A 25011-nucleotide genomic window follows, 5' to 3' on the forward strand; every position below is an offset into this window, starting at 1 on the left:
TTTGAATGAACCCACCTACAAGGCGCTTGGTCTGGGCGGCAAACTCTTTGCTCTGCTCTGTCCAGCGCTCCTTCTCTCCAGCCAGACCACTGATGAGGCTAGAGGCCGTCTGCATCTTGTGTCTGCAGCGTTCAGCATCCTCCAACAGAGTCTGAGAGATAGAGTCAGAGAGAGAGGGAGAGAATATATGTTTTTAACATAATATTTGTATTTATTTTTTAATGTAAGGCAATGAGAAGAGAGGTGTTCAGTACCTGTTTCTCCATCATGGCCTTCTCATACTCTGCTTGGACCACATCCAGCTCTGCCTGCTTGTCATCCAGCTCTGCCTGGGCCGCCTGCAGGTCTATGTTGGCCATGGCCAGCCGGTTCTGCTGCACTGCCAGGTTAGCCTAAGAGGAAAGTACAGTATCAAATATTAACTGGACACTCAGGGACAACAAAATGTACTGGAAACAAGAAATCAATTAGTACGTTTTTGGTACACATGTCAGAGGTTATCAGAGAGGCGGGTGGTGTTACACAACACCACCGGGTTTAGGCCCACCTTTAATGGGAGCACCTCCTTGTTGATGGAAAAGAAGGAGGCCATGGCTTTGGTCCAGGAGGCCAGACCAGCCACGTTTCCACACACGCGCTTGGCCGTCTCCAGGGTGTAGTCTGGCATGTCGAAGTAGGGCAGCAGTAGCTCCACCATCTCCTCATTGATACTGTCTTTGGGGAATTGCTGTTAGAGAGAGACAACAGAGCCGGAGATGTCAAGGCAAGCTGCCATTGCATCACCACTGAAGTTGATTTCCTGGTCATATGTACAGTTGGTCGGAAGTTTACATACACTTAGGTTGGAGTCATTAAAACTTGTTTTTCCAGCACCCCACAAATTTCTTATTAACAAACTATAGTTTTTCTCAGGTCGGTAAGGACATCTACTTTGTGCATGACACAAGTAATTTTTCCAACAATTGTTAACAGACAGATTATTTAATTGTATCACAATTTCAGTGGGTCAGAAGCCTCCGGTGACGATCTACGGTCTGGAGTACCCAGCGACGATCTAGGGTGTGACTAGGGTGGGTCATCTAGGTAATTATATATCTATGTTGGCTCAAATTTAGGCAGCCATTTCCCCTTTTGTGTTTTGTGGAATCTTGACTATGGATAGTAGCCTGTTAGCACTATTATTAGCTTCACATTTAGTTTTTCTTCTGTTTTGTTTGGTGAGTTTATTATTTATTAAACATGTGGAATTCTACACACGCTGCGCCTTGGTCCAATCATTATAACGAACGTGACAACTTCTGATCCACTGGGAATGTGATGAAAGAAATCAAATCTGAAATAAATCATTCTCTCTACTATTAATCTGACATTTCACATTCTTCATATAAAGTGGTGATCCTAACTGACCTAAGACAGGGAATCTTTACTTGGAATACATGTCAAGAATTGTGAAAAATTTATTTGGCTAAGGTGTATGTAAACTTCTGACTTCAACTGTACCTATAGTGTAGTGTCTATAGTGTAGTATGTTACTGTAGAAATGCACAGTGTAGTCTGGTTACAGGATGTAGTTGTTGTACCTGCACACTGTAATACTTGATTTGTTTATCTAAGCAATTAAACTTAGATGCTGGCCATCTGTTTCCTACCTGCAGACTGCCCAGGAAGTTCCCAGCAGTCATGAGTTTGAGGGACTCCTGCCAGGAAGGCATGGTGCAGTTCTTCTCCGGGTCGATCTTCACCGTGTTCACCCTCCTCTGGAACAGCAGCAGAACACAGTCCATGATCCTCATGATAAGGTGGGGAGGCCGACCCAGGGTCCGCACCGTGGCAATGTCTGACGGCTTGATGGTCTGATGAATACATGAGGAAAGAATACAACTACATGAGTAACTGAGGGAGCGTTCCTTAAATATTCTCACCTGATGTACAGAGAGAGAACTACCATGTTGAGGAGGGGAGGGGTGGGCAATCATTTCAGCTTGAGGGTCACGTCGGGATTTCAAAATTCACCTGAGGGCAGTTATTGAAAACATACAGGTCCATTATATTTTGTACATACTTGTTGACATTCAAGAGTGGCCTGGAGTGTTTTTACTCCAACCTCCCCTGGGCCACTATGAATGGGCTCGTACGTTGCCCACCCCTGATGTTGAGGGACAAGAACAACCCCCCACCCCCCACACCACAACCGACCTGTAATGCACCCTCAGCCTCCTCCAGGGCTGGCTTGGCAGCCTCCAGCTTCTCCTCAGCGAAGGCCTTGTCAGCAGAGATGCTGTCCACTATGGCCTGAGCCTTGTCTTTGACCTTCTGGACCTCCACCTTGACCTTCTCTGCTGCCTGGGCCTTCACTGTCACCACCTTCAACACCTGAGACACAACAAACCATCACAAGAGAGACAGGAAGTGAGGTGCATCTTTTGGTTTGCATAAAGCAACAGTTAATATGCAATATGAAGAGTGTTGGTCCCATGTTTAATGAGCTGAAATAAATATATATATATATATTTTTATCCATACGCACAACAAACATATTTCCCAAAAATGTTGAGCACAAATTTGGTTACATCTATGTTAGTAAACATTTCTCCTTTGCCAAGTTAATCCATCCATCTGACAGGTGTGGCATACCAAGAAGCTGATGAAACAGAATGATCAAACAGGTGCACATTGTGCTGGGGACAATGAAAGGCCACTTTAAATGTGCAGTTTTGTCATACAACACAATGCCACCGATGCAGGAATGTCCACCAGAGCTGTTGCCAGAGAATTGATTGTTCATTTCTCTACATAAGCTGCCTTTTAGAGAATTTGGCAGTACGTCCAACCGGCCTCACAATCTTAACCACTCCAGTCCAGGACCTCCACATCCAGATTCTTCACCTGCGGGATGTCTGGCTCCCCAGTGGGTGGGCCGGGCTGCCAAGCGGATGGGCCAATGCTCTCCAAATTGAATGATTTCCGCATATGAACTGTGACTTAGTAAAATCTTTGGCGCCCCCGAGTTGTGCCGTGGCGGAGATCTTTGTGGGCTATACTCGGCCTTGTCTCGGGATGGTAAGTTGGTGGTTGAAAATATCCCTCTAGTGGTGTGGGGGCTGTGCTTTGGCAAAGTGGGTGGGGATATGTCCTTCCTGTTTGGCCCTGTCCGGGGGTATCATTGGCTGGGGCCACAGTGTCTCCTGACCCCTCCTGTCTCAGCCTCCAGTATTTATGCTGCAGTAGTTTATGTGTCGGGGGCTAGGGTCAGTTTGTTATATCTGGAGTACTTCTCCTGTCTTATCCGGTGTCCTGTGTGAATTTAAGTATGCTCTCTCTAATTCTCTATTTCTTTTTCTCTCTTTCTTTCTCTCTCTCTCTCTCTCTCAGAGGTCCTGATCCCTAGGACCATGCCTCAGGACTACCTGGCATGATGACTCCTTGCTGTCCCCAGTCCACCTGGCCGTGCTGCTGCTCCAGTTTCAACTGTTCTGCCTGCGGCTATGGAATCCTGACCTGTTCACCGGACGTGCTACCTGTCCCAGACCTATTATTTGACCATGCTGGTCATTTATGAACATTTGAACATCTTGGCCATGTTCTGTTATAATCTCCACCCGGCATAGCCAGAAGAGGACTGGCCACCCCTCAAAGCCTGGTTCCTCTCTAGGTTTCTTCCTAGGTTTTGGCCTTTCTAGGGAGTTTTTCCTAGCCAACGTGCTTCAACACCTGCATTGCTTGCTGTTGGGGTTTTTAGGCTGGGTTTCTGTACAGCACTTTGAGATATCAGCTGATGTACGAAGGGCGATATAAATACATTTGATTTGATTTTGAATATTGCGTTTATATTTTTGTTCAGTATATGTTCTGGTATTGGTATTTGGTAAGTCTGTTGCTGGGAAACAAGAGATAGAGGAGTAGCATACACCAAACACACACACACACACCATGTCTGCCTTCTCGTGGGCGATCTGCAGCTCCTTCTCTTTGACCTCCAGCTCTTTGCTGAGTAATGCTACAGACACAGAGGCCTCTCTCAGCTTCTGAAGACCTGTGTTCATCCTGATGGAGAAACAGAATTGGATCAGAAATCATTGTATTACACCAGTACACCTGGTAAGTTCGGTCTAATGAGTAAAAGGATGACTGAAAGGCAGAATACTAAAAGAGCGATAGTACAGTATATACCATATATTGGTATATAGAATACTATATAATACAAGTATTATATAAAATCACGTGATAGACACACAGCATGCTGTGATAAACATCTACAATCTCTTTAGACCATGGTGTACTGTGAAGCCGTATGTTCCACATAGGAACAAAGAGCATTAAGAGAGTAAGGAAGTAATGTAATTACCTGTGTGCCAGCGTCTGCACCTCGGAGTGCTTCTCCTTATAGATGGTCTTGTATCCCTGGATGAAGGAGAGGTAGGACTTGGGAGTGACGTGCGTGGCGCGGCGGTACCTCTGGAAGTAATCCACACACTTCTCTGCCACGCCGTCCTGGAAGGAGCCCATACACTGCACCACCTCCCCCTTCACCACGGTCGAACAGTCGATGTCATAGGTGGACAGGAAGTGCTCTGACACTGGAGAGTACACAGATTGGAGATTGAAGCAAATCACTATTAAAGTGTGCAACATACATTTATACTGTATGTGTGCATACATAGAGATGAAAACACACACACACACACACACACACACACACACACACACACACACACACACACACACCTGCGATCAGAGCATCTTTGGGCCAGCGGCTGAACCAGTCCATGGTGCAGCCAGAGATGAGGGCAGGAAACTTCAGGGCTCTGTTCCGGAACTTTTCCCCAACAGGAGAGAAGCAGAGAACGACGTGTAGGTTCTGTCTGACCCTGCTCATAAAATAGTCATGGAGGTTCTCATTGGTCGGTGTTCGGCGAGGAAACTCTCTTTTCATGACTGGTATGAGGTCACTGATGATCTCGTCAATTTCGTCTCGAGCAAACAAGTTCGACACCTGAGAAACCAGCACAATATATAACAACAGTTATTCAAGTTCTAATTGAGTGCAATATTTTTTTCTCAAACACAGATTGACACAACTTCTTGAAAATGCTCTAATGTTTTACGTGTGTTCATGTGATCAATGTGCTGACCTCCCCAGATGATAACACATTATTCATGTACTCCAGGAAAGACTCGTCCTTGATCTCGTTATCAGTGAAGATGAAGCTGATGCCTTTTCCCTGCTGGCCTGCTGTCCTGTACAGACGCTTCAGATCCTCCATCAGGTTAGCAGTGTTGTACGAACTGAGGACAGAACACAGGGATGTTACAGGTGATAGAAAAATATGTATTTTCACACCGTTGCTATCTTTCTCAGCTCTTTCTCAATGAGTATTTCCTCCATTCCTCCAATGCGTTTCGAGAAGGAGGCGAGGACAGGGGCTTGAGGAATCGAAGAAAGACAGAGAGTCACTGTGCACTTGCAGAAATGCAAGCAAAGCTACCATCTACAGGAGGACAACAGAACTGCATGACCACATTCAATACATGATAAACACCTGTTACAGTTGTAGAGGCCGTGTGTATGAGACCGTGTGTCTGTTCCAATACCCTTCCTAGCATACTACTTAGTATGAAGTATGAAGTATGTAGTAGTATGCTAGTATAGATATTGGAGGGTGTGTCTGTACCGTGTTAGTGTTATCTGAAAGGTCTTGTATCCGGCGATGAAGGAAGCCAGTTTAGTCAGGCTCTGCTTGCCTGATCCCCCCACTCCTACCAGAAGGGAATTTCCTCTGGGAGTGCGGATGATCCTGGAGATCTACAGACAGACAGACAGGCGGAGTATTAGAGTGGGAGAGACCTTTTCCGTTCTTATATCAAGTGATTTGATGTGTACACTCATTGGTGACTGACTTTAAGATAGCGAAGCCCTTCAAAAGCTTCCAATGTGAATGTTTAGTAATACTTTTTATGAAGACCCTCTTTGTAATGTGATATAAACATGTGTTTAATACCTTATGATCTATACACAATGCACTATAATGCAAGACAAAGGTGGTAATAATTGCTCATAAACACCTATAGGTGAACATGATGACAGTTTCCCTCTACCTTGACAAGGTGTATCATAGCATCTCTGAAGAACACCATGTCCATGCCAGCTCCTCTGATGCTCTCGTTGTACTGGCCAAGGAACATGTTGAGCCTGTCCATCAGGCTCTCAAGCGACTCGATGGGCTCATACACCTTGGGCATCTCAAAGTCTGTATCCTCTGGCTCCTCACCTGGTGGGAAAGTTTTTGTCATTGTCAATACCAGATTATTCATTCAAATGATCCAACTCTCTGCTAATGTTGATTTGGCAATATTGAAGAAATTTGAATGTAAATAAAATGTTTATTTTGTATATATATATATATATACACACATTTAATATCCTTATAATTATTGTATTTATTCATATAACCTGCCTTTTTAAACGGCAGTGTCTACAACATAATAATACAGCTAAACACACCATCTTAGAATGTCCTGTTTGAATCCTTAGTACAAGGTAGAAAAATACAGCACATATTTAATATATACAATATGGGTTCAGAAACTGTAAATGACTTATCTCATGCAGGATCATGGGATCGATACAGTGTATGTATGTGAAGGGGCTATACAGTACCTGGTGCTCTGGCTATACCTGTAGCTTCAGGAGCATCTCTTAGGAAGTCAACAAAGTAGCCGTCTACTCCGAAGTCGACCACAGCCCTCTCTTCCTCTCCTAGCTCCTCCTCTACTAGCTTGGCCAGGGCCCTGTCGAACCAGGCTACATCTTCTGGCATGGTGAACCGGTCTGCGATCACACGCTTACACTCGTGCTTCCACAGCTGAAGCAACACCTACAGCATACATGGTCCAAATAAAACAAACTTTAGCTCATGGAAATGTTATGTCTACATTCACAGAACGACTGCTGATTAAATGTGTAGAATCTATCTGTAACTTAGGACAGAAGGCATAGCTATATTTTCTCAGTTCATTCAGACCTTTGGATCCAGTGAGAAACCTTTTGATATTTATTCCTCTAGTTGTATTGGATTAACTGATTGATTATGTTAATGATTATGTTAATGTCTTTTAAGAGGAAATTCAGTCACACTTTTGGATAGTCTGGATAGTCCATCTGTAGAGCATGTCATATTATCAACAAACTATCTGTTGATAAGCAGCTGCTCGCTAAGGTTACAGTAAGGGTTTGGTTTAGAATTAGGGTAAGGGTAAGGTTAGGGTTAGTTGAAATATTACTAGTACATCTACAGATGGACTATCCAAATAAAGTGTTACCGGAATAATTTTTATGGACTCACAGTAAGAGAGTTGACCACCTCAGCGGTTGGGTTGAGCATGCCCTGCCAGACTCTGGACAAGTCTCTGAGGTTGAAGATGTAGTGGAACTTGGCCGGAGTGGGCAGCATCTTGACCTTGGTCATTTGCCACAGCCGACGGGTCAGCGGCACCAGCTTGGCCACAGTTCCACGCACCTCTTCTGTGAAGCCTCGCCGGGCACAGTAGTGTCCTGTCCCGATGACTCCTGGTCAGGGAAAGGAATGAGATGAGGGGAAAAGGGGTTGATGACGTGAAGGTGGTCGAAGCATTGAGGTAAATAAGTGAAAGAAAATAGTGTTTTTGTTGAGAGAGATATATAATGGTGTAATTATATATGTATATATAGATATCTAATATAGTCAAAATTCAAACAAGACCATTGTAAATGGATGAGAAGTAGTACAGGTAACTCAAATGACAGGGTATTCATACATTTTCTTTTTGAAATATGCTAAAGGGGGAGAGGGAAACCCACACTGATCAAGAAGATAAACCATAGAGTCTCCACACAGATGCAATTCCAGAGTTTTTAAAGGAGCCAAACCCACCAAATATCTTGTCGATGGATGCGTTGGAGGGCAGGGTGCAGTTGAAGATGGAGAACTGCCTCTTCAGTCTCTGGGGGATGTCGTTGCGGCCTCCCCCTGGGTGGATCATCGCTGCCAGGAACTGGATGTCCACTATATTGGTGAACTCCCCCGGCTTCTCCAGATTGAAGAACCCGTTCTGTTCCATCAGCTGGCGGACTATCTCATTGGTAACCTAAAGCAGGGTGAGTCAAATTATTAGATAAAATGGCTGAATAATCTGTTCACTCTTGGATTGCAATTTCATATGGTAAGGTTTCCCAGGAAAACAAATGGTAAAACTGTAATTTTTGGGCTTTCGTTATGGTGATTTAATGAGTGCTGAGTTTGAGTCCGACCTGATCTCCCCATTCGTTGATGACTGGCATGTTGATGTCGTCCACAAAGATGGACATCTTCTTCCCTGCAGGAGGGCCGTAGGTGGTGCCCATCCGCTTGTCCACATAGCTCTCCACAGTGCGCTGGAGAGAAGGAAAGAAAGATTGGGCATTTCATCTTTACAGACAGTGAATAAGAGAACAAAACACACATTTGAAGTATTGTTACTGTAAATAAATGGCACCTAGACCTGAAGTAGTCAGATAAAGTTACTGAAAAGTGACTGGAAAACATTTTCATTCATTCACAACTGATCTTAGAATGTCCTACCCATCTAAAAGTTGAAAAGTTAGAGTAAAGAGCAGGAAGTGTGTGGTGTTGTTTTGGAGGTGTAATACCTGGAACATGAGTGAAGTTGTGGCAGAGGAGAAGTTGAGACTCTTGGCCATGTGAGTTTCGGGATCATACTTTGACATATATCCCTTGATGATGACGGTCTTGGCTGTGCCTTGCTCTCCGATCAACAACACAGCCTGCGACAAAACGAGGAAGGAATTTCTCTTGAAGATCTGACCATGATGACATGGCTAGGGGGTAATTTATCCTCCATGTACAAGCCAAATTAACAATACGTGTACACTCAGAACAGGATTGCTAATATAGGATCAGTTTAGATTATAATAAGAATATACAGTGCTTACGTTACAGCCTAAATATAAAATGGACACAATACCCCATAATAACAAAGCAAAAACAGTTTAGATTTTTTTTTACAAATGTATTAAAAATGAAAACTGAAATATCAAATTAACTTAAGTGTTCAGACCCTTTACTCAGTACTTTGTTGAAGCACCTTTGGCAGCGATTACAGCCTTGAGTCTTCTTGGGTATGACGCTTGGCACACCTGTATTTTGGGAGTTTCTCCCATTCTTGTCCGCAGATCCTCTCAAGCTCTGTCAGGTTGGATGGGGAGCGTCGCTGCACAGCTATTTTCAGGTCTCTCCAAAGCTGATCGATCGGGTTCAAGTCCGGGCCACAAGGACTTTCAGAGACTTGTACCGAAGCCACGCCTGCGTTGTCTTTGCTGTGTGCTTAGGTCTGAGGTCCTGAGCACTCTGGAATAGGATCTCTCTGTACTTTGCTCCGTTCATCTTTCCCTCGATCCTAACTAGTCTCCCAGTCCCTGCCGGTGAAAAACATCCCCACAGCATGATGCTGCAACCACCATGCTTCACCATAGGGATGGTGCCAGAGTTCAATCTTTGTCTTCAATCTTGTTTCTCATGGTCTGAGAGTCCTTTAGGTGCCTTTTGGCAAACTCCAAGGGGGCTGTCATGTGCCTTTTACTGAGGAATACTTATGTAAATAAAGGTATTTCTGTTTTATTGTTTTAATACATTTGTAAACATTTGTAAAAACCTCTTTTCGCTCTGTCATTATGTGGTATTGTGTGTAGATTGATGAGGAAAACAATGCATTTGATCAATTTCAGAATAAGGCTGTAATGTAACAAAATGTGAAAAAGGTAAAGGGTCTGAATACTTTCAGAATGTACTGTACATACACTACATGACCAAAAGTATGTGGGCACCTGCTCATTGAACATCTCCTTCCGAAATCATGGGCATTGATATGGAGTTGATCCCCCTTTGCTGCTATAATAGCCTCCACTCTTCTGAGAAGGCTTTCCACTAAATGTTGGAACATTGCTGCAGGGATTTCAGCTACAAGAGCATTAGTGAGGTCGGCACTGATATTGGGCGATTAGGCCTTGCTCACAGTCGGCGTTCCAATTCATCCCAAGGGTGATCGATGGGGTTGAGATTAGTGCTCCATGTAGCCCAGTCAGCTTCTTCAACATCGATCTCAACAAACTATTTCTGTATGGACCTCGCTTTGTGCACAAGGGCATTGTCATACTGAAACAGGAAAGGGTCTTCCCTAAACTGTTGCCACAAAGTTGGAAGAACAGAATCGTCTAGAATGTCATTGTATACTGTAGCGTTAAGATTTCCCTTCACTGGAACTAAGGGGTCTAGCCCGAACCATGAAAAACAGCCCCAGACCAATATTCATCCTCCACCAAAAGTTACAGTTGGCCCTATGCATTCAGCCAAACCCAGATTAGTCCGTCTGACTGCCAGATGGTGACGCGTTTCCACTGGCGGCGAGCTTTACACCACTGCTCGGCCTTGGAATACCATTTCATGAAGTTCCCAACGTTATTGTGCTGACATTGGTTCCAGAGGCAGTTTGGAACTCAGTAGTGAGTGTTGCAACAGAGTACAGACAATCTTTATGAGCTTCAGCACGTGCCGGTCCCGTTCTGTGAGCTTATGTGGCCTACCACTTCGTGGCTGTGCCATTGTTGCTCCTAGACATGTCCACTTCACAATAACAGCACTTTCAATTGACCGGGGCAGACATTTGATGAACTGACTTGTTGGAAAGGTGGCATGCTATGTCGGTGCCACGTTGAAAGTCACTGAGCTCTTCAGTAAGGCCATTTTACTGCCAATGTTTGTCTATGGAGATTTCATGGCTGTGTGCTGAATTTTATACACCTGTCAACAATGGGTGTGGTTGAAATAGCCGAATCCACCTATTTGAAGGGGTGTCCACATACTTTTCTATAGTGTACAAAGGGGACTTGATCCTAGATCAGCACTACTACTCAGAGACCCTTTGTGAATATGGACACCTACCTTGCCCTGTTTGGCGATGGTCTGGATGAGGAAGTCAGTGCGGACATTGTCTACGTTGGGGACCAGGATGGATCCGTACTCTGGGGTGATGTCTGATGGGTAGATGTACTCCTCTACCCGTGTGTTCCAGTGGACCCACTGACCTGCACATACAAGAATAAGTCATTGAAAAACAAATAATACGAGCATCATGAACACCATCCACGATGTCTTCAGATGGAATTTTCACCATCCACGATGTCTTCAGATGGAATTTTCACCATCCATGATGTCTTCAGATGGAATTTTCACCATCCACGATGTCTTCAGATGGAATTTTCACCATCCACGATGTCCTCAGCTGGAATTTTCACCATCCATGATGTCCCCAGCTGGAAATACTTTAGTTCAGTTGTACGGAATGACTGTCAAATAGATAAATGACCCTTATTCTGTTCAAAAAGGACAACATTTTTCTGATGATAATACCCACCGGAGGGTGAACATATCATGATAGACTGGTAGCAAGCAGGACTAAGGTAACACCAACATCAGCTGTGCGGGTGAATTTAACGCATATTGATGGTTTAATGAGAGATCCGATGGTGATATTTTTAATTGAGCAAGAGCACTGTGAAAGTTCAATATGATCTACACTGAACAAAAACAAACAACAATTTCAAAGATTTTCCTGAGTTGCAGTTCATATAAGGAAATCAGTCAGTTGAAATAAATTCATTAGGCCCTAATCTATGGATTTCACATGACTGGGAATACAGATATACATCTGTTGGTAACAGATACCTTTAAAAAAAAAAGGAGGGGTGTGGATCAGAAAACCAGTCAGAATCTGGTGACCTGTAGCGCGACATATCTCATTTGCATAGAGTCGATCAGGATGTTGATTGTGGCCTGTGGAATGTTGTCCCACTCATCTTCAATGGCTGTGCGAAGTTGCTGGATATTGGCGGGAACTGGAACACGCTGTTGTACACGTCGATCCAGAGCATCCCAAACTTGCTCAATGGGTGACATGTCTGGTGAGTATGCAGGCCATGGAAGAACTGGGCCATTTTCAGCTTCCAGGAATTTTGTACAGATCCTTTTGACATGGGGTCGTGCATTATCATGCTGAAACAAGGGGTGATGGCAGCAGATGAATGGCACGACAATGGGCCTCAGGATCTCGTCACAGTATCTCTGGGGATTCAAATTGCCGTTGTCCGTAGCTTATGCCTGCCCATACTATAAGCCCACTGCCACAATTGGGCACTCTGTTCACGACGTTGACATGGCTCACCCACACGACGCCATACACGCTGTCTGCCATCTACACAGTACAGTTCAAACCGGGATTCATCCGTGAAGAGCACACTTCTCCAGTGTGCCAGTGGCTACCGAAGGCTAGCATTTGTCCATTGAAGTCGTTTACGACGCCAATCTGTAGTCATGTCAAGACCCTGGTGAGGACGGCGAGCATGCAGATGAGCTTCCCTGAGATGATCACTGACTGTTTGTGCAGAACTTCTTAGGTTGTGCAAACCCACACTTTTATCAGCTGTCCAGGTGGCTGGTCTCAGATGATCCCGCAGGTGAAGAAGACGGATGAGGAGGTCCTGCGCTGGCGTGGTTACACGTGGTATGCGGTTGCGAGGCCGGTTGGACATACTGCCAAATTCTCTAAAATGACGTTGGAGGCAGCTTATGGTACAGTATGGTATGAACATTCAATTCTCTGGCAATTCTGGCATTCCTGCAGTCAGCAGGCCAATTGCACGTTCCCTCAAAACATGAGACATCGGTGTCATTGTGTTGTGTGATAAAACTGCACATTTTAGAGTGGTCATTTATTGTCCCCAGCACAAGGTGCACCTGTGTAAGGATCATGCTCTTTATTCAGCTTATTGATATGCCATACCTGTCAGATGGATTGATTATCTTGGCAAAGGAGAAATGCTCACTAACAGAGATGTAAACCTAAGATTTTTGTGCATGTGGAACATTTCTGGGATCTTTTATTTCAGCTCATGAAACATGGGACCAACACTATACATGTATGTTGTGTTTATATTTTTGTTCACTGTATCTTCCATAACAGTAAAAAGAGGACTGAGTGTGTATTGTGATTTTGTGGAGTCTGTCTACTGAACATGTACCCCTCACCGTCTGTAGTGACGTGGTAGTCGAACATGGTGTCCTCGCTGTCTGATGGTATGTCTGGGAGGTCCAGATGGATGTTGTCGTTGCCACGGAGCCAGCTCTCCATCTTCCTCCTGTCTTCCAGCTCCAGTAAAGCTCCGATGCTCCACATGAGAGCAAACACATAGAGACGCTCCACATGCTGCCTGGACACCTCCCCACACTGCTCCTGGAAAACAACAACAGTCACTATCAACACAACATACTGTACCAAAACCCTTCTACAGCTTTATCTACATACTTGGCACTGAAATTAATCAGTCACCTACAGTAAAGGGAAATGGAATTCCACCCTCACATACAGTGCCTTGCAAAAGTATTCATCCCCCTTGGCATTTTTCCTATTTTGTTGCATTACAACCTGTAATTTAAATTGATTTTTATTTGGATTTCATGTAATGGACATACACAAAATAGTCCAAATTGGTGAAGAGAAATGAAAAAACAAAAAAGTGGGGCATACATATATATTCACCCCCTTTGCTATGAAGCCTCTAAATAAGATCTGGTGCAACCAACTACCTTCAGACGTCACATAATTCTGAAAGGCCCCAGAGTCTGCAACACCACTAAGCAAGGGGCACCACCAAGCAAGAAGCACCATGAAAACCAAGGAGCTCTCCAAACAAGTCAGGGACAAAGTTGTGGAGAAGTACAGATCAGGATTGGGTTATAAAAAATATTTGAAACTTTGAACATCCCAAAGAGCACCATTAAATCCATTATTAAAAAATGGAATATGGCACCACAACAAACCTGCAAAGAGAGGACCGCCCACCAAATCCCACAGACCAGGCAAGGAGGGCCTTAATCAGAGAGGCAACAAAGAGCCCAAAAATAACCCTGAAGGACCTGCAATTGAGATTGGGGTATCTGTCCCACAGACCACTTTAAGCCGTACACTCCACAGAGCTGGGCTTTACGGAAGAGTGGCAAGAAAAAATAATAAACAAACCCGTTTGGTGTTCACCAAAAGGCATGTGGGAGACTCCCCAAACATATGGAAGAAGGTACTCTGGTCAGATGAGACTAAAATTGAGCTTTTTGGACATCAAGGAAAACGCTATGTCTGTGGCGCAAACCCAACACCTCTCATCACCCCGAGAACATCATCCCAACAGTGAAACATGGTGGTGGCAGCATCATGCTGTGGGGATGTTATTTCATTGGCAGGGCCTGGGAAACTGGTCAGAATGGAAGGAATGGTGGATGGCGCTAAATACAGGGAAATTCTTGAAGGAAACCTGTGTCAGTCTTCCAGAGATTTGAGACTGGGACGGAGGTTCACCTTCCATCAGGATAATGACCCTAAGCATACTAAATTGAGTGATTTAAGGGGAAACATTTAAATGTCTTGGAATGGCCTAGCCAAAGCCCAGACCTCAATCCAACTGAGAATCTGTTGTAGGACTTAAATATTTCTGTACACCAGCGGAACCCATCCAACTTCAAGGAGCTGGAGCAGTTTTGCCTTGATGAATGGGCAATAATCCCAGTGGCTAGATGTGCAAGCTTATAGAGACATACCTCAATAGAGTTTTACAAAGTATCGACTTTGGGGGGGGGGGGGGGGGGGTGAATAGTTATGCACGCTCAAATGTTCAATTTTTTTGTCTTATTTCTTGTTTCACAATAAAACATATTTTGTATCTTCAAAGTGGTGGGCATGTTGTGTAAATCAAATGATTCAAACCCACAAAAAAATATATTTTAAATCCAGGTTGTAAGGCATCAAAATAGGAAAAATGCCAAGGAGATGAATACTTTCGCAAGCCACTGTAGATGCAGAGTCCAGAGAGTTATAGTCCAACAGTAATTGAAAATCAGAGTGCTTCAGGAATCACAATGACAGGATGAATTCAATTAGTTAGGCATTAGAACATTCCATTTAGTTTCTATGAGGAATGTGGGGCAATTCACTTCAACAGTATTCATAGAGCTCAGTGATGTACATATATTATCCCCCTTCTGCAGGGTTTTTTAATATGGTTGGAGTATCGAGGTTTCAGGTGCCTACCTTGGCGGGGATGAGGCCCTGCAGCATGTTGATGCTCTGCATGATAACGAAGGCCTCCAGCATGTCAATCTTGTGCTCCAGACAGTGAACAGTGAACCGGTAGAGCTCTGGGAAGGAAGCGGAGAACAGCTCTCTCAGCACCTCTCCCTCCTGACGGGAACGCTTCTTCAGCCAGCCCTGCATGGGGACAAACACACATGTATACATGTCGACAAAGACACACACACACACACACACAAATATGCACACACACACAAATATGCACACACACACACAAATACGCACACACACAGTCAAAGATACACACATGCATATACACACACACACACAGATGCACTCACACACATTTTCATCCACTGATAAAGAGTGAGAGAATGTTCCTGTGCCCACCTCCAGAATGGGGCTCCAGTTGAGCACAGACGAGCTCATGAACACCATTCCATTACGAGACACGGTGGCAGGCGAGGCGTTGTCGATGTTGTGGGGCTCAAACACAATCTTGCAGTTGGGTGCCATGGGGATCCTGTCTCCATTGGCCAGGGTCAGAGTCCTGTTGTCATCCAGTACAGAGTTGAGGTTCTCTATCCAGATAGCATCTACTGGTCCATCTAGTACTATCCAGATGTGCTCCCCTGCAGAGGAGAGGGACATTAGAACCAGTCTGCTTATTAAACTAATCAAAATCAACTATGGAGGTCAGAGAAAGGTATTAGAACATCACTTTTGGTAAAAAGATACAGAAATGAATAGAAAGATATGAGAATATTGAAAACATAAGGAAATAGAGATGGGTGACAATGGTCTGCCCCATTGTTCTATGTGAATTCCATAGAGACTATACAGGATGTACTATTTGTGGGTTCATGCTCTAGCAGGTGTAATGCATGAGTAACTTTGCATGCGTATTTCTTTCAAGTACAGTGAAATGCCTTTCTGGTAACCCCAAAAATGGGTATTAATCAATAACAATGCAATACTCACAATAACAAGGGAGAACAAAAACACACAAGATCTAAAAATATGAAATAAGAGGTGTCCGTCTCACCTTTCTTGGCTCTCAGGGTCTTCCTCCACAGGGTAGAGAAGATGCCGTCAGTCCAGTCATTGGTAGCTACATCTAGGCGGCCAAACATCTGAGGGGCGGTGATCGCTTTGGGGTTCATACGCATCTCTCTGTGCGGCTGGCCGCAGTCTGTGGGTGCAAACACACAGACAAATGAACTTAACACAACGTCCAATTTTTTTCTAGTGCATGTAAATGTCTGTGCATTTTAGTTTAGTATGACTGCCATGAGGTAGCAAATAAGGTCAAATAAGTCCAGTGTTTTGATGGGGATGTTTCTTACCTGTCATGGCTCTCATCAGGGTGTGAATGCAGGTGGTTTTTCCTGCTCCGCTGGGCCCCAGGGCCATCATGCCATGGCGGACCCTCTGGGTCTCAAACAGCTGAATCACCTTCAGCTTCCATGGAGGGTGGCTGATCAAACCTGCCTCTGCCACCTACAGTATGGAACACACAGGGATAAGAGAAACTCTTCATGTTATGAGACCAGACTCCTCCACCTACAGTATGGAGAACAATGGAAGACAGTGAGGTGAACTCTTCATGTTATGAGACCAGACTCCTCCACCTACAGTATGGAGAACAATGGAAGAGAGTGAGGTGAACTCTTCATGTTATGAGACCAGACTCCTCCACCTACAGTATGGAGAACAATGGAAGAGAGTGAGGTGAACTCTTCATGTTATGAGTCCAGGCATGTAGCCTTGCGCTTAAGACAGTAACCAAAACGTCGCTGGCTCGAATCCCTGAGGTGACGAGGTGAAAAATATGTTGATGTGCCCTTGAGCAAGGAACTTAACCCTAATTGCACATGTAAGTCGCCCTGGATAAGAGCTAAATGACTAAAATGTACTGTAGGGGAAAGGAGAAGAAACAGGAGAGAAGAGAAGCAGTGTGAGGAGGAGGTTTGTGAGAAACTACATGTAGATAGAAAATTCTCTGTGTCACTCTGAAGGATTATGCTATATAAAATGTCCTCTCACCTGTTTGTCGATAGCTGTCTCCAGCTCTGGGTAGCCTGCTTTATCCAGCTGTATCCCAGGGAAGAGGTCCTCTATCAGGCTGAGGAACAACGGCTCGTCTTCATCTATCTGTCAACACATATAGTATTATGTCAGTGAAGTTAACCATGATGCCACTTCTGTTATGTTGCACCTCACTGAAGATGAAATCATTATTCATGTATTACAGAATAGTATATGAAAAAAATAACAATCTGTAACACTTAATAGTGCGTAAAAAAACGTATTTTCTAAAATGGCAGTTGATTTCGAGGAGAATGTCCTGTGTATCTGACTGACTGTACTCACCAGCTTGGACAGGTTCATATCTCTGAGAACCCTCATGACGATGGTAGATTCTGTGTCGTTGGGGTTCGCTCGTTTCACTGCCCCCAGTGTTCGCAGAACTGACAAAATGTTTCGGAGTCCAAAGTCGTAATGCACCTTAAAAACAGAGAGTGAACCCAACATGGACTGTATGGAAATAGAACTATGAACTACACAAAGATCATAATGAACACATACATGGACAGTTTGGTTGTTTTTATACTGAACAAAAAATATAAATGCAACATGTAAAGTGTTTCCATGTTTCATGAGTTTAAATAAAAGATCACAGAAATTGTCCTTCCACAAAAAAAGCTTATTTCTCTCCCATTTGAGCACAAATTTGCCAAGATAATCTATCCACCTGACAGGTGGTATATTAATTCCCTCTAAAGTGATTTGAGTCCTCCCGAGTGGTGCAGTGGTCTAAAGCACTGCCTCGCAGTGCTATCTGTGCCACTAGAGAATCTGGTTTTGAGTCCAGGCTCTGTCACATACAGCCGCGACCGGGAGACCCATGGGGCGGTGCACAATTGCCATTGTCCGGGTTAGGGGAGGGTTTGGACGGCAAGGATGTCCTTGTCCCATCGCGCACTAGCGACTCCTGTGGCGTACCTGGTGCAGTGCACGCTGACACGGTCGCCAGGTTTACGGTGTTTCCTCCGACACATTGGTGCGGCTGGCTTACGGATTAAGTAGGCATTGTGTCAAGAAGCAGTGCGGCTTGGTTGGGTTGTGTTTCGGAGAACGCAGGGCTCTCAACCTTCGCCTCTCCCGAGTCCGTACGGGAGTTGCAGCGATGAGACAAGACTGCAACTACCAATTGGATACCACAACATTGGGGAGAAAAGGGGGTAAAAATATATATATATATATAGTGATTTGAGACTGTGATGATACACGTTAAATAACATTTCACTTGATTTGATTGTTTACTTATATGGAACTACTAAAATGTATATCTTGTGTTCAGCTCTCATTGAAATATCTACAGTAGTTACATTTAATTTCATAGCTGACCTGCTTGGAGAGCTGCTCCTCACACAGTTTGTAGAGGGTGAAAAACTTCCTGGCCAGCTCTATGTTGTCTATGAAGCCACAGCTGGCCAGCTTGACCCGGATGATGATCTGACGGTCTGGGACCATCATGGCCACTGAGCGGAAGTTGATCTTCAGGTTCTCTGGAAGCTCCTGACGACCTGCGTAGCCCGGGTTCTGATGGGGGGCAAAAACATTTAATAATTAAATCTTTATTTAACCAGGTGAGACTGTTAAGAATAATTTATTATTTACAATGATGACCTGCCATGAGCATAGTGTACTACAGATGATTGATGCTATGAAAATGCAAAACAAAGTCTATGACTAACATCCTCAAAGTAATAATAAACCTTGTCTGATTCGGACTAGTTTCAGTTAATCTTCTTTAAGACAAGAATTCACTATTCCTTTCAGAATTACTTTAAATGAAGCTCTACTTGGCAAAGCGTTTGTGAAGGGGTTTCTACAGGGAGTAGTTTATAGACTGCTAAGAATAATAATAACCATAGTCAGGAAGATGCCGAATTCGGGATTCATTTCCACGTTGTCTCCGTCGGTGAAGATGAAGTTCTTGTGGCGCTCCTTCTTGCAGGTAAGCACGATGGCGATCTGCTGGGCCGCCACGGAGAGCACTGATAGGTCAATACGGTTGAACTCATCAAAACAGCCCCACGAGCCCGACTGGGCTAGGCCTGTCAATCAATACAACATTACACATCACTCTTCATATTAAACTCCTCATTCAAAACAACCCCAAGAGACCGACCTGTCAATCAACACAACTTTACACATCACTCTTCACATTAAACTCCTCATTCAAAACAACCCCAAGAGTCTGACCTGCAAATCAACACAAAGACACACAACATTACACTGTTCATTAGGTTCAGGTTGAGATCATCATTCTCTTCACAGTAATAAACAGTAATATGAGTGACATCTTATATAGCCTATAATCCCCCCAAATCCTTTACATATATCCAACTCCTATGGTCATTGTCATGCAAATGGCACAGGAGTTGGCAAGAGAGCACAAATGTATTTGGGACCAGGCAATATGAGTAGAAGCTCCTACCTTTAAAGATCCTCCCCAGTCCTCTGAAGTCCATCTGGTCGGAGCAGTTGAAGACCACCACGTACTTCCCCAGGCAGCGGCCCATGTCTTTAGTGGTCTCAGTCTTCCCTGTCCCTGCAGGGCCGGCCGGGGCTCCTCCCATACTCATCCCCAGAGCCTGGGCCAGTGTGATGTAGCACCTGGGACAAACACACACCAAGGAAAAGGTATATCAAGGATAATCACCCAAAGATATTCAATGTGATACACCATACACTTGTGGGCACTAAAAAGTTAGGCTTGGCTGTGGTAATGGTAGACTGGTGACTGCAATGTGTGTGCAACACTGCACTCTAGTGTCTCCTAGCAATAGTTTGTCACAAAAACCTGTAAATGTTTAGTGCCACAAGTGTATGGTGCCCTTTTAGCCCAAAATGCATGATAACTGGTTAAGCTATTAGAGTGGAGGTGGAGCCACTTCCTAGTCCTTACCTGTCAGTCAGAGGGGTGATGACTGGTTAGTCCTTACCTGTCAGTCAGAGAGGTGATGACTGGTTAGTCCTTACCTGTCAGTCAGAGGGGTGATGACTAGTTAGTCCTTACTTGTCAGTCAGAGGGGTGATGACCAGTTAGTCCTTACCTGTCAGTCAGAGGGGTGATGACTAGTTAGTCCCTACCTGTCAGTCAGAGGGGGGATGACTGGTTAGTCCTTACCTGTCAGTCAGAGGGGGGATGACTAGTTAGTCCCTACCTGTCAGTCAGAGGGGTGATGACTGGTTAGTCCTTACCTGTCAGTCAGAGGGGTGATGACTAGTTAGCCCCTACCTGTCAGTGAGAGGGGTGATGACTAGTTAGTCCCTACCTGTCAGTCAGAGGGGTGATGACTAGTTAGTCCCTACCTGTCAGTGAGAGGGGTGATGACCAGTCTGTCAGTGCAGCCCAGGAACTCATTCTGATAGATGAAGCCTACGTCAGTCATGTTGATGATCATCTTGTCAGAGTCCTCATTGAAGTAGAAACGACACTGCTTCAGCCACTCAAAGTCTGTAGGGCTTTTGATATGCAGGCGACACTGAGGGGAGAGCAGGGGGAAAGAGAAACCACTCTGGAAACAAAGCATTGCCAAAGCCTATGAAATTCATAAAACCGCAAATGACTCGTCAAATGTGATTTGAATACCAGGGGAAACTCAAATTGATATTCTCAGACTCTACCACGCTCTAATCAGAAAATATTTGGTGGAACAGTTTGCCAAAAGTTCACAAATATGTTACACAACAGCTATTATTACCTTCAGTTTATACACAAAGGGACCTTTAGGGTTTAAGTACTATTTTAGCCACTGAGTCAGTTTGTGATTCCAGTACACTCACCAGGTCATCAAAGATGTCCCTCTGGTGTACATGGATGGTTATGAGTGTCTCATACTTGGCCCGCTCCATTGGGGCGAGGTCTTTAGTGGTCATGTCTATCAGGGTGTTGAGAAACTCCAAGAAGAACTGGTTGGTCTTGGGCATGATCTTACGGTCATAGCGGGCATTGGTCAGGGCCTCCTCTGAGTCTCTGGTCCAGATCATCTGGACTCCCAGCAGACCAACCTGGTTGATGGAGTCAGAAAGAGAGGACATCATGATAGGACATCAATGAGAGAGCTTAAAGTCATCTTTCCTGGCTTCCATGTCTTCCTATCAATCAGGGCTGTAATCAGGACAATGTATAAAATCAGGAATGTCTGGAATTTGGATAAGGTGTAGATCAGTTTCAGTTATACAATAATGGAGGATAATTTCAGAAAAGCAGTAATCCTTGATCAGGTATTGAGTAATGAAACATAGGCGTGGGAAAGTCTAACTACAAGGCCATTGCTCCAAGGTCAAGGTTAAGGTTATCTATCCCATTATAAAAAAGAGAATGAATGATGACCAAGACCAGGACTGTGTCACAAATTGCAGCCTATTCCCTATATAGTGCACTACTTTTGAACAGGACCTGGGTCAAAAGTAGTGGACTATGTAATAGGGTGGCATTTAGGATGTATCCCATGTCTCCCCACCTGAGCAGGGAAAGAGTCCAGGAACTCAATGAGCTGGAAGCCGGAGTCCTGGATGGCCAGGACAGCCTGTCTGATGACCAGGTGAAGAGACCTCTGGGATTCCTTCAGCAGGGCGTTTAGCCAGACCTCCACGTTCCCCTCAGCCGTCACCGGCCGATCCAGCTCTACCGTCTCCCCCTCCCTGGACGAGATGGCCAGGATCCGGTCGTACATCTGTGAAGACAGAAGAGCAGATACTATTGATGTTGCTGAATCTGGGGTAGTTACTATTGCAGAAGGACAAATACTACTAATAGTCAAATAAGTAACTTGTAGAACATTTTTAGAAAACATTTTAGATAATTGTAGAAAAAAATGATATGTCTGTCTGTGCGTTACTGTACCTTGTCATGGAAGCGGACACATTTAATGTTGTCAAAGACGTTGAGCAGGTGGGCCTGGATGGTGTGGGAGTCCGAGGCTTGGCCCAGAATCTCCAGCAGGGCCGGGTCAGACACAAAGAAGAACCGTGGGAACAGCAGACGCTTCTTCTCCAAGTACCTATCAGTCACACAATCACACACACAACCAAGGGTTGAAAACTGGATAGTCAGAAGCTACAATCTATCCGCAATATTAAAGCTGATCTACCCCCTAAAAAAAGCGTTGAAAATAATACTAGTTTAGTACACATCATCAAGCTACCAATGTACAATGCAGGCAAACTTGGAAGGTGTCATACTGGTACATGAATACTTTCAATTCAACTATTTAAAACAAATTCAAAGTATAAGTATAGGCCTACCCAGTGAGAGACTTCTGACAGACCTCCAGACAGACTCACCCAGAGACTTCTGACAGATCCAGGCAGACTCACCCAGAGACCTCTGACAGACCTCCGGACAGACTTACCCAGAGACCTCTGACAGACCTCCAGACAGACTTACCAAGAGACTTCTGGCAGACCTCCAGACAGACTTACCCAGAGACTTCTGGCAGACCTCCAGACAGACTTACCCAGAGACTTCTGGCAGACCTCCAGACAGACTTACCCAGAGACTTCTGGCAGACCTCCAGACAGACTTACCCAGAGACTTCTGGCAGACCTCCAGACAGACTCACCCAGTGAGAAACTTCCGATAGACATTCAGATAGACTTACCCAGTGAGAGATTTCTGACAGATCTCCAGTTGTTCCAGCAGGTGAGGCAACAGCTGTCCCATGGTCTCGTCCCCCACACATGACTGCACCACGTTGGGCATCTCATGGACCCGCGTCATGATCTTCACCCAGGACTTGTCGATGTTGGAGAAACGTTTCGCCTCCTGTCATTCAGATAATTCATTGTCATTCCTAAGTTTGCAAAAGGTTCCTGGTTTTCCCCACCCCAAAAAACATGATTTCTGAAAAACCAGGGCACTGTAAAAGTTCCCGAAATTGTGGAACCCCAGCACTTTGTGACATCAGCTGACGTAAGAAGGGCTTTATAAGTCAATTTGATTAATAGCGTAAGGTTAAAGACATGTTTTCAGATGAAAAGTCAATGTATTTGTTCTCACCTTGGGTAGCTGTTTGGCTATGTCCCCTCCAACGAACACAGCCTCGAGGTAGATCCACAGGTTCTGGACAGTCATCCAGTTATCTATGATGTCAGTGGTATTGGAAAGGTTCTGAACCCATTTCTGGATCTGGGGCTTGAATGGCGTGTTGTACCTGTGTCATCATCTGAGTCAATCATTGACTACTACAGTACACAAACACTAAACGTCTGTACAATGCAAAGCACCCCCAGTCTAAACACAACTGTCTAAACACAAACAACACAACTGTTGAACTCTAGATGACAAGTCAACTGGATGTTGAAATACAACAAAGGCTGCTGAGGGGGCTCATAATAATGGCCGGAACGGAGCAAATGGAATGGCATCAAACAACGGGAGACCATGTGTTTGATACCATTCCACTGATTCCACTCCAGTCATTACCACAAGCCTGTTCTCCCCAATGAAGGTGCCCCCAACCTCCTGTGCTGCAATATGATAAACAATTGAGAAGAAATCATATATCACTCCGAACCCCCAGGTCATTTGTTGCCTCAAAATGAAGACTGACTTAGGCTACATTTAACTATTGTTAACAAACATGAAGCAGTAATCAGTCTAGATTTCAAGGCTAAGTCATTTGTGCCTCTAGTAGGTCTCTAGTCTAACCTGTTACTCATGAGTGATCCCAACACCATGAGGCTGTCCTCCATGTTAGTAATGATCTCAGCGGTGCTGTCGCCCCTCAGCAGCAGCTCCCCTCGCGTCTTGAAGTTGGCGAAGGTGAATGTCTTGTTGTCCCACTCAGCAATCACCTGCTTCAGCTTCTGCTCAATGTCCCTCTCCTTCACTGCACTGATGCAAATATCCTGCCCAGCGGGAGTTCAAACAACATTTATCTTTATTTTACCTTTGTTTTACCAACTTGTCCTATTGAGGTCAAACCTTTTTTTCTACCCTCAATTTACAGTACAGAATAGTTATGGTGAGTGGAGTACCGGTAGTTGTAAGGCTATAGAGAATAAATTACCTGGATCCTACCCGCGTTTCAGCACCAACAACAGCAACAAAAATCCATAATCACCTCAATTTCCTCTTTGCATTTGAGGAGCGGAGCTTCCATGATGTTGCGCAGCTTGAAAGTGTCCGTCTCCACCTCGAAGCTGTGTCCTGTCACCTCGGTGATTCTCTTCCAGTGACGCGTCATCATGGCCTTGTTGGTCATCAGTTCCAGTAGGGGGCAACACTCGTTGAACTCATCTATACTTTTCTTCAGGTCAAGGAATGCCTTCCACTCTTTGAGGGCACGGGGCAGCTTGCGACAACTGGAAATGAGAGGGTGAAATAACACGAACATCTAACTTCCTTTTGGAAATGTAAATCCTCAATGAGATTATTCATCAGTGAGTTCTGTGTAAATGTCTCTCATGGTCTGGGTTGTTGTTTGGTTTCCTTACCGCGTCTGGAAGTCAAGAAGTTCGTTATTGATCCTGTCTATGTGGATGTCGGCCCAGAGGATGTCATAGTAGCCGTTGACGGTGTCGATGACACTGTTGTAGAGTCCATAGAGCTTCTGGAGGAGGGTGAGCTGTCTCCTGATCTCCAGCAGCTGAGGGTGTTGGGTCACAGGCAGGCCAAACAGCTCCTCTCCACCAGTGTAGGTGATGTACTTACGGAACAGGTTGTCAAAGCGATTCTGACCAAACAAAATGAAAAGTACAGTAAAGTGCATGAATGGTCACATATATAATTTCCAAAACCACGCAACACACAATAATACAATC

The 25011-nt window shown here is 44.6% G+C and overlaps 1 protein-coding gene across 3 annotated transcripts in view; it reads right to left on the minus strand.

Moving 5' to 3' along the window:
• LOC109901896 (dynein heavy chain 5, axonemal) overlaps positions 1–25011 on the minus strand; it is a 58128-nt gene that overhangs the window by 14384 nt on the left and 18733 nt on the right. For all 3 annotated transcript variants that reach the window (XM_031788302.1, XM_031788303.1, XM_031788305.1), the window contains exons 25-60: positions 24685–24923; positions 24312–24552; positions 23897–24096; positions 23246–23399; positions 22848–23011; positions 22091–22247; positions 21708–21920; positions 21028–21252; positions 20554–20726; positions 19676–19854; positions 19105–19292; positions 18580–18774; positions 17542–17676; positions 17215–17322; positions 16515–16668; positions 16214–16360; positions 15559–15800; positions 15169–15345; positions 13116–13320; positions 10974–11116; positions 8666–8800; positions 8288–8410; positions 7911–8124; positions 7344–7567; positions 6677–6875; positions 6097–6269; positions 5673–5803; positions 5133–5286; positions 4726–4993; positions 4346–4577; positions 3930–4044; positions 2197–2373; positions 1650–1853; positions 548–727; positions 255–392; positions 16–151 (exon numbers count right to left, since the gene is read on the minus strand). In XM_031788302.1, coding sequence (XP_031644162.1) covers positions 16–151; positions 255–392; positions 548–727; positions 1650–1853; positions 2197–2373; positions 3930–4044; positions 4346–4577; positions 4726–4993; positions 5133–5286; positions 5673–5803; positions 6097–6269; positions 6677–6875; positions 7344–7567; positions 7911–8124; positions 8288–8410; positions 8666–8800; positions 10974–11116; positions 13116–13320; positions 15169–15345; positions 15559–15800; positions 16214–16360; positions 16515–16668; positions 17215–17322; positions 17542–17676; positions 18580–18774; positions 19105–19292; positions 19676–19854; positions 20554–20726; positions 21028–21252; positions 21708–21920; positions 22091–22247; positions 22848–23011; positions 23246–23399; positions 23897–24096; positions 24312–24552; positions 24685–24923 — 6442 coding nt within the window. The remainder of the gene's footprint in view (positions 1–15; positions 152–254; positions 393–547; positions 728–1649; positions 1854–2196; positions 2374–3929; positions 4045–4345; positions 4578–4725; positions 4994–5132; positions 5287–5672; positions 5804–6096; positions 6270–6676; positions 6876–7343; positions 7568–7910; positions 8125–8287; positions 8411–8665; positions 8801–10973; positions 11117–13115; positions 13321–15168; positions 15346–15558; positions 15801–16213; positions 16361–16514; positions 16669–17214; positions 17323–17541; positions 17677–18579; positions 18775–19104; positions 19293–19675; positions 19855–20553; positions 20727–21027; positions 21253–21707; positions 21921–22090; positions 22248–22847; positions 23012–23245; positions 23400–23896; positions 24097–24311; positions 24553–24684; positions 24924–25011) is intronic.

This window comes from Oncorhynchus kisutch, linkage group LG2 (genome assembly GCF_002021735.2).
Source record: "Oncorhynchus kisutch isolate 150728-3 linkage group LG2, Okis_V2, whole genome shotgun sequence".
Classification (NCBI taxonomy): domain Eukaryota; kingdom Metazoa; phylum Chordata; class Actinopteri; order Salmoniformes; family Salmonidae; genus Oncorhynchus; species Oncorhynchus kisutch.